Below are 10,439 nucleotides of genomic sequence, written 5' to 3'. Positions count from 1 at the left end.
CACGCGGCCGCGCGCAGGCGCCGTGGCGGGGCAGGGGCCGGGGCAGGGGCAGAGCAGCCATCAGGCCTGGTCCCCCGCCTGGTCCCCTTCCGGGCCGAGCGGCGGGCAGACGGCAGCTGACGGGGGCGGTGTGTCACACGGGGAAAGGCGGCTGTTAGTCTAGCGTGCCCCCGTTAGGGGGCTGCCCCCTTTAGGGGGCTGTCGCCTCTGCGGTGAAAAGAAGGCAGGAGATTGCGCTAAATCGAGGTTATTCTCAGCAGAAACCTGCTGAGGGGATCGCTTACTTGTCTGCAAATATTCCGCAGCTCCTGGCACCTCTGCTACTCCTTGTAAAATAATGAGATGAGGAAGAAGTCGTTTTATCTCAGCTGGCTGTTAGCAGCAGCTTGTGTCTGCAGGATACTCTTCTTCATGCTGCCTTGAGACGTGATCTCAGGTCCAAGCCAGGTGATGTTAACTGCAAAGAGGCATTTGTCACCCTCCTGTCAAAACACTGCTGACTCCTTTTTATTGCTTTGTGGATTATTTCATTTTAGCTTAGAAAGATCTTACGAAATTTTAGTCAACTTCTTTTTTTTTCTCCTCTAGGATGAAAGTCAGATCTGCAGAGAAATCAATCCAGCTGAGCTTGACCCTAGATTTTGTAATAAGTGCAGCTGTTGTCACTTAAAGTACCAGCATGACCAGCAAGGATTTAATTGATGATTTGACTGATATCAAGCCAGAACTGGTCTTGGGGCACTGCTTCAAACAACACTGGCTGAGAAATATGTATCCACATTTTTTCTTTAAGTTGAAAGCAAGTAGGTTTGGGCCACCCAAATCCAGACGTCGCATTATTTTTGCTCCACCTATGGCAGGACCAACTTCTCCCTTTTCCCAGCCAACTCCAGCCCCGGATTTCTGTCACTCAGCCGTCTCGCAGCCGCCCCAGGAGGGAGAAGATAGCCTCCGGTCTCCAGAGATCATCTCCGATACAGATGATATGCAAAAGCTGGAGGCTTGGATTACGGAAAGGAAGCAATTCCGATCTCAGCTGGAAAACCTTGTGGATGTGGAAAGATGGCTGATGCAAAAACCTTCCCTCAGTGATCAAGAAGAAAGAGTCTGGGGGCGAATAAAGGCATGCAGAGCAGACGGGAAGGCTAGAAGCAAGTCAGCTCTGCCCCGCAGCCCGGAGGTCAGTGTACGTCGCACTGTTCTGCCCCGGGGTTGTTGCACCGCTGCCCTTGCAGACCTGCCACCGCCGCAGGGTCACACAGACCTGCCGGTGCACGAGGCACTGCAGCACATTCCCTGGACGTGCACAGAAAACACCGGCTGGTGTCAAAGCAGCGGAGTTACGCTGCTTTACCCCGCTGATGTCACAGCTACCGGCACGGTAATTCTGGACAACGGTGATGTCAGGGTTATTTTCCAATCTTTTCCAGTGCTTGCCACCGGAGAGCAGCCGGCTCCAGCGCAGGGGTCGCGCTCCCCTTATTCGTGCGCCGTACCCCCAGGCCCTTGTCACGCTGCACAACCTTCTGCACAAACGGAGTCTCAAGATGGTGGAGTTATTCAGGAAGGCTGATATGGACAGGGGGGAAATCATGAGAGAAGACTTCATTAAAGTCATCAAGGAGGTATGCAGGGAACAGAAAAGTAATGAACAGCTGCAACTCTGTCTTATTTTCCTGCATGTAAACCCAGAGTGGTTTCAGTGGAGCAGATGGCAGAGCTTCAGCAAGGGGTATTTTCTCAGGGAATTGCTCCCGCAGCCTGTGAAAAGCTTACAGGGAGAGGGGAGGGGAAGGTGCAGAGAAGCTGGATGTAACCTAGAGCGAGTCCCAGGAGGGAGGGAAACCCACTGCCTCCAGGTCTAAGGACAGTCACTGCTGTCATCTGATATGATAGTCCACCCCTGAAGGTCTTCTCAAAACCCGGAGGGCTGGGAGGTTTTGCATGTTAACAGCTGAGAGCTCTGCAGAAGGCAGCAAAGGCCCAGTAACGTTAATAATCTGGATAGACCCAAGTAAGCCTCACCAGGTTGTCTTTGTGCCCTGCCTACCTGCAAACGCAGCTGGAATAACAGCAAAGCTCGTTCCTCCTGACCCTGTGGCAAGCCTCGGACTTTTTGTTATCACGATGCCATTTTGGTTTCGATTACCAGACCAAAGTTCCCATAAGTGACAAGGATTTGGAGGATGTGATCATCTTCTTGACTTCCTCAAAACGGGGGAATTTTATAAGCAATGACGATCTGATTGAATGTCAAGATCGGTGGCTGGAAATGATGCAAGGGCAATGCAGAGAGACCGAAACAGGTGAGATGAAAACACTGTGCTGGGAAAGCACCTCTATATCTTTACCAAAGTGTATGCAGAACATGGTTCCTCTAGATCATTGCCCTGGAGCAGAGTGGCCAGAAGGAGACTTCTCCAGGGAGAAGCTGAGGAATGCAGCAGATGTGCAATACTGAATCAGCCCAATTGCAGGAGAGAGATTATCTAGTCTTTTGGGTTTGGCTTAAAATCAGAAGCCTGAGGTTTGACATCCTGTACAGGATTTTGTTAGTTAGCATTGATCATCCAGTTGATCAAAAACAGACCTTTCTCCAGCTGTCAGTGGCAGCTGGAAAACACAGATTCAGAAGATCTGCTTTTTTAAATCCTAACCCAGACCTGAAGGCTTGTCACAGTACCTGTGTCATCTTAAGCTACAGTTTTCACATCTATGAGATAAGAGGCATTTTGCTGCCCTTGTGTTGTACTCACTGTTTTGCAGATTAAAAATATATTGTAAGCAAACAAAAAACTTCAGGAAGCTGTAAACTAGAGTTGGGGATAGTCTGTAATATTCCCGTCAGGATCAAAAGCCAAAGGATGTTTTCATTCAGAGATCTGAGTCGGAAGTTCCAGCTTGCATGAAAGGCAAAACCCCTTTGTCTTGAATATTGATCAGTCCAGATGTTTGTCTCTGCTACTTTGTAACACAGTTTTTCTGAGCTTTTTCTTTGTTTTTGTCATGTATCATAGGTGTACAAGCTCAGTTCCAAAAAGCCACTTACAGAACTGCCACATGTTCAACTTCTGCTGGGGACAAAGCCAAAGAAGTGAAGCCTCTCGTTCCTACCAAGCCGGAAACACGGTTAATACTGTTAGAAGTTCCCCCGATCAACATTGAGCCAGAACGCAGATATCTAACCTACGATGAAATGGAAGAGACTGGAAAGCAATTCAGAGACAGGAGGCGAAGGGAGAAGGTACTGTGTATGTGACAAGAGAACAGGCACACCTGCATGTGTTGGCAAGTGTGGGGTGCTTTAGAGGACAGTACAGAAGTAAAGAAAAGAGCAGGGGGGTTATGGTGAATATTAACTTTTTAACAGTCCCTTGACAACATAGTGCCTTGCAGCTGAGGTACTACAAACCCTCTGAAACAAATGGTTTGGCTTCTGTACACTTTGGTGAGATAAATACTTTTTATGGGTAAATGTCAAGAAAAAGATGATGTTTGGTAGATGATGCAATTTTTATGTCTGGTGATGGCTACCTGTCCACCAGACCATGATTTGACCCTCAAGATGCTGATGGGCACTTTGTCCTGTTTAGTGTCAGCGTCAGTGTAAGATGGTCAAATGGAAATATAAAACTGATTCATTCACCCCAAAATATTTTACTTGGAGTATCTAGGGTTCGATGAGCTCTGGCAGATCCAAGGCGACCTCCTCTTGCCTGGATGCCAGCATGCTGCCCCACACTCACTGACAGCTGGCTTGCCAGAGCCTGTGGCTCCTGGACATAGTCAGAAAATAGAAGGTGACTGCAAGATTTTATTCATCTGAGGCACCTCTGTGCAGTGTGCTGCTCTTCTGATAGATCCTCCAGGGAGTGTCTGTCTGAGGCCCAGCTTTGGAAGGGAGCTGCACCCACAGAAGGTGCCTGGTCCCCCTGCAGGCTGCAGAGCCCTGTCTGCATGCCCCTTGGAGATGTAGCCTTGCCTGTAGCTCCTCTGAAGGGTTTGCCTCGCTGATGCACTGTAGCACAAACACACTTGCCCGGCAGTGCTGATTGGGACCTGTCCTTTACTTGCAGAGCAAAGACACCCTGATAGAATGGAAAGAAAAATGTCGGCTGGTCAGATCTGGGGATAAATGTGTTGATGAGCACTGCCTGCCATCCACTCTAGAGGGTGACATGGGAGAACTGGTTGACCAGTATCGCAGGAATTGCTTCATGACCTATCTGAAGAGCTTCAAGCTGTGCAAAGACTATAAAATTCGTCTCACCAAACCGGTGCTGCAAAAAGGTAAAGCAAAGACCAGCAGCTTGATGTGAATGCACTAAATCTGACAGACTTGCATCTCTTCCTGAGCCCAGAAACACGGCTCATGTATGAGGGCTGCTGGTGAGGCATGTCTGCAGACCGAGGAGGGCAATGGGATGCTACTGGTCAGGATCAGGAATACAATCAGCAGGCCCAGGGCAGGGCCTGGGTTTCGGGAGCTAGGCTGCCACTGGGCTTCCTGGAGGATGGCGCAGAGGCAGAGGGATCTAGTGTCTCCGTTAATTCGTCTTCCACTGCTATTGTATTGGTAAATCCCACTTCCCAGTGTGGCGCACAGAGCAGCCCCCGCTGTTGAGGAGATGGTCACCCTCAAAGCGCAGCCTGCCATGTGGTTGGGACACTGTTCTCCCCCCCCGTCAGGGCACAGCGAGGGCCGGCTGCTCCCCAAGGGACGGGGAGCCGGGAGCCGAACGTGGTACCACGGCCAGCAGGGCAGGGGCCTCGCTGGCCAGCGCCCAGCCCCACAGTGCCCGAGCTGGCAGCCAGCTGGCATCCCTACAACGCCGCTCAGCTGAGACTGTGACCCCAGGCTGAGCTGAAACGGGGTCCTGGGCCCTGGCAGGGCGTGAGGGGGTCCGGGTGAGGCTGAGCAGGGCCAAAAAGGGCTGTTGGTGCCCTCAGGGCCCTGACGCCTTCCCCCTTCACATCATGGCTGTATCACCTCCCGGACAGACAGAATCGAGACTGACCTGGACCGTGTGGGGAGGGACAAGAGGCGTACAGTCCTGGGGCAGTTGGGGAATTTAAGTTTTCTTGGGTAAATGTATTCAGCATTTGCTGCCCTTACACCACTGCTGTGTGGGGCAAGCCATGACTCTTCTCCTTTCGTTGTTCACTTTGCCAACAGCCCTGCTGCACCCAGGAGACAAGATCATAAAGGAGGGAGAAGACCTATGGAAAATCAGGCAGCCTGGAGGGCCCTACACCACAGCACCTGCCCACGCGCTGTCACCTGCGAGCACATCCACATCAAGAACTGCATCCAGAAAGCAGGCCAAAGAGAAGCAAAACAGGTTTGTTCAAAGAGAGTTTAAGATCAGTCCCCTCCTGCTGCCCTGTTGTGTATCACTCCTCTGTGCTTGTTCCCCACCGCACCTGAGGTGGTACCAATGTGTTGGAGTGGAACACTAGGATGCTGCATGGGAGCAGCCAGTGACAATAAAGGGGCAGATTCTCTTCTCAGCTACACGGACACTTCTGTATTTTAGCAAAGCCATCGGGTTGCAGTGGTATCAGCAATGCCTGGCAGGAGCATTAGAGACTAGTTGGGTCTAGTTCTGTACTGCGAACCTGCAGAGAGCTACAGAGGTGACAAAACTTCTTTCCTAAGAAGGTCCTCCTCAGAGTGACCCAACACTGTCTGAAATCCACTCAAAGAATATGTATTGTGAGAGAAAGAATCGAGCTTTACTGTCTGATCCTGAGTGGCTTTACAGATGCAGCTACCTTGCTCCTGTTATACTGAAAACACTGGATTTCGATTGTTAAACTTAATGTCAGAAGTTCACACTGCAATTTGCATGGGTTGATTTTTCAGAAATCAATAAATAGTACTTTTTTTTAAAAAAAAAAGCTCTGCTCAGGTCTTAAATGACTTGGGACTCCCACTTGAGAAGCAATGCCTTCATTTGTTCTAACCTTGCCATGAATGTTACAGGGCTACAAGAATAGGTTCTCAGAGGAAAACAGCATGGTCCAACCTTCCTCCTACCCAACCAGGGCTACCAAAACAGCAAAGAATTTTCTCTCTCCAAAAATCAAACAGTCCAAACTTTGGATCAGTGGAGAAGTTTTTAGAGAGAAAAAGCATAGCAAAGTAGAGCACAATCTTCTGTGTTTATCTCAGTTAAAGAGGGTTTAAAGAGTGTTAAAGAGTTAAAGAGTGTGGAGGTACTATGGTGATGGGCAATGTAACAGTTCTTAAGATAGTTTCGCAGGTTGGCATTTCTAATGTAAATAATGTATAATAAGGACAGATATACCCGATTATGCAGCAAATATTTGGGTCTAACACAAGGAAAGCTGAATTAAAATCCCCTCTAAAAGGTCATTTGTCAGCCCAGTTTGTCTTGACTTGTGAAATGTAGGCAGGCTGAACATGCCGTTGAGAAAATACTTGGGATCAGCATCTCAATCTGTTCAAACAAAAGCATTCATAACTCTAATCTCAGAAATATCAGAAAAGGGCACAGGCCTGGCAGAGCTTCCTGGAGCCTGGAAGCCCTGCTAGCTGGTTCCTGTCAGTCTCACTTTTGTCATTACTAAAAGGAGCAGTGAAACTACCCAGAATTTAATCTCTGTAAAACATATTATCATTCTCTCTCATCCTTTTTTATTTTATTTTTTTCAGGCAGCTCCAAAGGAATAAAATGCAAAAGAAGTTTGCCCATGTGCGCAAGTCAAACGACAATAACTTCTGGCCAGGTCACCTTCTGGACAAGATATGCCCTTACCTACCTGCAGTGGAGCCTGGCAGGGCACACGCCTTGTTCAGCTACATCCACTCAACCAAGCCTGTCTATCGCGGCATCTACAACCCCGACCGCAGCTGGCTTCTCAGCGAGCAAGGATACTTGACCTACGGAGATGCTGCTTTCAGAAAGAGCCATTTCATCTGAGGTTGCTCACACAGCAGCATGAGCTGTGAGCACAGCTTTGTGATCCGTCAGTCATCTCAATGGATCTGGGCTGTGCTCACGGAGGAAATAAAGGTATCAAACAGTATATATTCAAGTTAAAGTTGGGGGAGCTGGACTGGCAACAAAACACACTTCTTGACTGGGAGCTGTTCTGCTCATCCAGTAACAAGAGGCTGTTTTGTAAAGGGTAATGAGTTCCTGCTTCCTGGGCATAAATTAAGCGTAAGGGCTGTAGTTAAAGCGTGTGGGGGAAGCGGGGGGTGAAGGCCACCCTGCACGACATCCAGCTGCCAGTTCCTGCCCTTCCCTCGGGGTGCCGGCTCCCGAGGTCTGGCCTGTCCAGCGCTGGCAGGTCTCCGGGGACTCCGAGTAGCAGCAGTGCGGTGACACATGCCAGGCGTGTGGCATGGCTCGGCCTGCGTCTCTGGCCTGGGTGGAGGCAGTTGCCACATCACTAATCCTCTATTTCAGTGTCAGGAGAGAAAATTAAGCTGATTCTGGCAACAGAGTGAAATTTAGACTTTCCCAAAGGTTAGGAGGGAGGCATGTCTTTTGGGATCCCCAAGGTCCCCACGTCCCCAGGGGGAGGTCCCCAAGGGCAAGTCCCCATGTCCCCATGGGGGTCCCATATTCCCAGGGAAGGTCCCGTGTCCAGGGGAAAGTCCTGTGTCCCCCGTGTCCCCGGGGGAGTCCCATGCCCCCAGTGTCCTGTGTCCCGGGGGGCGTCCCGTGTCCCAGGGGAGGTCCCGTGTCCCCAGTGTCCCCGGGGGAGTCCCATGCCCCCAGTGTCCCGTGTCCCCGAGGGAGTCCCGTGTCCCCAGTGTCCCGTGTCCCTGGGGGCTCCCGCTGCTGCCGCGAGGGCCCCACGGCCAGACCGCCGCGGCACCGGCCAGGCAGTGGCGCCGCCGCGCCGCGGCCCCGCTAGCACCGCCCCCCGCGGTCCCACAATGCCTCGCGCGACCCCGCTAGCACCGCCCCCCGCGGTCCCACAATGCCTCGCGCGGCCCCGCTAGCACCGCCCCCCGCGGCCCCACAATGCCTCGCGCGGCGCGGCCCCTCCCTTTCTCGGCGCCGCCTGCCGCGGACGGCGCCATCGCGGACCGGGTGAGTCGCCATCCGCGGCCATCCGCCGCCGGGGGCCGCCCCCGCCCCTCCGCGGGCAGCAGCCCGCAGCCGGGGACCCTGCTGGCGGGGGCGGCGCCGGGCGGGGGCGGCAGAGGGGGCTTCGCGGGGGCCGGGCGGGGCGGCGGGCGCGGGCCGGGGCCTCCCCCCGGGAGGAGGCCGCGCGATGCGGGGGAGCCGGGGCGCCGTGGTGCGCGCGCTGCCGGGGCCCGGGCCCGGGCCCGGGCCTGCCCTGGGGGAGCCGCCGTGGGCGGGGGGCGCAGCCGGGCGCTGCGTGCCTGCCCCCGCTGAAGCGGAGCGGACCTGGAGAGCGTGGTTTAGTGCTCGGGGGAGGCGCTGCGCTGCCGAAAGAACCGCGGAACAGAGACCCAGCGGCGCTCCCGGGGCGGTAAGATCGCCTTCGCGCTGAGGAGCGGGAACGCGGGGTTGCTGTGAGTCTGCTCGTCTGGGCTTGAGAAGCTTCGTCGTCCGGAATTGGAAGGGCTCTTAAGTTATTACAGCAGGAAAACTGAGAGTAAAATGTGTAAGAACGTTGTTGTTGCACTATCTGACTAATGTGTGACCTCCCAGGATCGCATCTGGAGAGCTGTCAGTACTCTTCCAGCTTCGGAAGCGGGAGGGAAAGGCACTGCAGAGGAATACCCATTCCCTTGCTAGCTTTAAAAGTGGCTAGTGAGTGGAAGATAGTCTGCTACAGGTATGACTGGAATAACAGATCACTGTTTTGTTGTGTTTCTTTTCTCACACTTGTTCTGTTTTCCTTAGACACCATGCCTGCCCTCAGACCTCTCGTGAAACCTAAAATTGTCAAAAAGAGGACCAAGAAGTTTATCCGCCATCAATCTGATCGCTATGTCAAAATCAAGGTAAAAAGTGCTCTGAAATTAATCAGAAAATGAATTCTGGGAAAATCAAACATGGTTGCTTGTAGGATTTATATGATGAATTAGGGCATAAAGATCATGTTTTTGAAATAGTGTACCATGTTACAACAGCATGGCACGATGGATCTTTTGGGGGGGATCTGGTTTTGGCTGGAGCTGTTACCTCAAAGCAGACATTTTCAGACTGGTTTGTTTTCATAACTGGCTAACAAATACTTCTGTATTTCTTTAGCGCAACTGGCGTAAACCAAGAGGTATTGACAACAGAGTTCGCAGGAGGTTCAAGGGTCAGATCTTGATGCCAAATATTGGTTATGGGAGCAATAAGAAGACAAAGCACATGCTGCCCACAGGATTCAGAAAGTTTCTGGTCCACAATGTCAAAGAACTTGAGGTGCTTATGATGAGTAACAAGTAAGTCCACAGGTCTCTTCATATTCCACGTACTTGTTCGAGACCGTTGCTGGAGGGTCTGCCCTCTGCTTTGGCTCTGTGCTGCTGCACTGCCGCTGCTAGAGGGACCGGCTCCCGTTTCAGTGGGATGGAAAAGGCAGCGTGGAGTCTTCCGGGGGCAGAACCCTGGGCAGAAGACCAGGGAAGCGTTTGCTCTTAAGAACAGGAAGGTTTGCTGGTAACCTTAGTGCTGCTATGCTTCAAGGGGTAATCTTCTGTGGCAGTGCAGCTGATGGGAAGCACACAGTGACTTCCCGGGGCTGGCGATCTCGGACATCTGGCTAACATGCTACGTTAAAACGGTGGTAACAGCATTATACATCCGTCTTGCTAAAACAGTGGTCACAACTGTCGTTTCGTGTCTGTTAACACACAGGCCTAAATCTACTTGTAGCACTTGCTTCTTTCAAAGGAAAGTGATAAGAGTGATAATTTGGGGGAGAATGACATTAAAAACTGTGTTTTAAGTCTCTTCATTTGCAAGAAAATGAGCAGAGGGGTGGAGCTGTCCTAAAGGCGAGTTCATGCCTTCAAGTCAGAGGGGGTCAGGTATTAGAATACAAGGTGTGCGGCCTCTTTCTTGTGCAGTGAAACTTGCACGTTCTGCCGCCTCCGAGTGCGGACAGCAGGGCACCTCCTGAGTGACTTGGCTGCTCTGCTGTCAGTATCCGGGTTTGCAATAAGCTTGACACACGCGATCTGTTTCCACCAGGTCATACTGCGCAGAGATTGCTCACAACGTCTCCTCTAAGAACCGGAAGATAATTGTGGAGAGAGCAGCTCAGCTTGCGATCAAGATCACCAATCCAAATGCCAGATTGCGCAGTGAGGAAAATGAATAAATGCCTTTTGCAGCTGAGATGTATTTAATAAAGGGTAAAAACAAACTGTAGTGAATTGGTTTGAATTGCCAAAGGCAAAGACTGCTTTTGTGCCTGTTCCCAACCAGAAAAGCGGCCTGCTTTTGAGTACTTCTGTTCTGAAGAGCTCTGCAGGCAGCAGTATGTCTCCA

At 51.7% G+C, this 10,439-nt stretch overlaps 3 protein-coding genes and 1 non-coding gene across 5 annotated transcripts in view; 3 read left to right on the top strand and 1 right to left on the bottom strand.

Moving 5' to 3' along the window:
* Positions 1-10,439, bottom strand: part of IFT122 (intraflagellar transport 122) — a 97,144-nt gene that overhangs the window by 47,476 nt on the left and 39,229 nt on the right. The gene's annotated exons all lie outside the window — the stretch shown is intronic.
* Positions 54-7,053, top strand: EFCAB12 (EF-hand calcium binding domain 12). Its single transcript, XM_067303542.1, has 8 exons — positions 54-447; positions 589-1,180; positions 1,431-1,625; positions 2,153-2,306; positions 3,018-3,244; positions 4,077-4,290; positions 5,177-5,342; positions 6,680-7,053. The coding sequence occupies exons 2-8, from the start codon at positions 680-682 to the stop codon at positions 6,945-6,947; spliced, it is 1,725 nt and encodes a 574-aa protein (XP_067159643.1). The 5' UTR covers positions 54-447; positions 589-679; the 3' UTR covers positions 6,948-7,053.
* On the top strand, positions 7,977-10,314 carry RPL32 (ribosomal protein L32). Of its 2 annotated transcripts, none has more exons than XM_067303544.1 (4): positions 7,977-8,072; positions 8,856-8,956; positions 9,207-9,388; positions 10,140-10,314. In XM_067303544.1, the coding sequence occupies exons 2-4, from the start codon at positions 8,861-8,863 to the stop codon at positions 10,267-10,269; spliced, it is 408 nt and encodes a 135-aa protein (XP_067159645.1). In that variant the 5' UTR covers positions 7,977-8,072; positions 8,856-8,860; the 3' UTR covers positions 10,270-10,314. The 2 variants fall into 2 exon arrangements, with proteins under 2 accessions (XP_067159645.1, XP_067159644.1); XM_067303543.1 differs by lacking the exon at positions 7,977-8,072 and adding an exon at positions 8,591-8,613.
* Positions 8,651-8,789, top strand: LOC136993237 (small nucleolar RNA SNORA7). The gene has a single exon (XR_010885473.1). It is a non-coding gene; the product is annotated as a small nucleolar RNA SNORA7 (small nucleolar RNA).

The sequence above is a fragment of the Apteryx mantelli genome, chromosome 12 (assembly GCF_036417845.1).
Source record: "Apteryx mantelli isolate bAptMan1 chromosome 12, bAptMan1.hap1, whole genome shotgun sequence".
NCBI lineage: Eukaryota > Metazoa > Chordata > Aves > Apterygiformes > Apterygidae > Apteryx > Apteryx mantelli.
The sequence above is the reverse complement of the archived record's forward strand: the minus strand, read 5'-3'. Positions and strand labels throughout refer to the sequence as shown.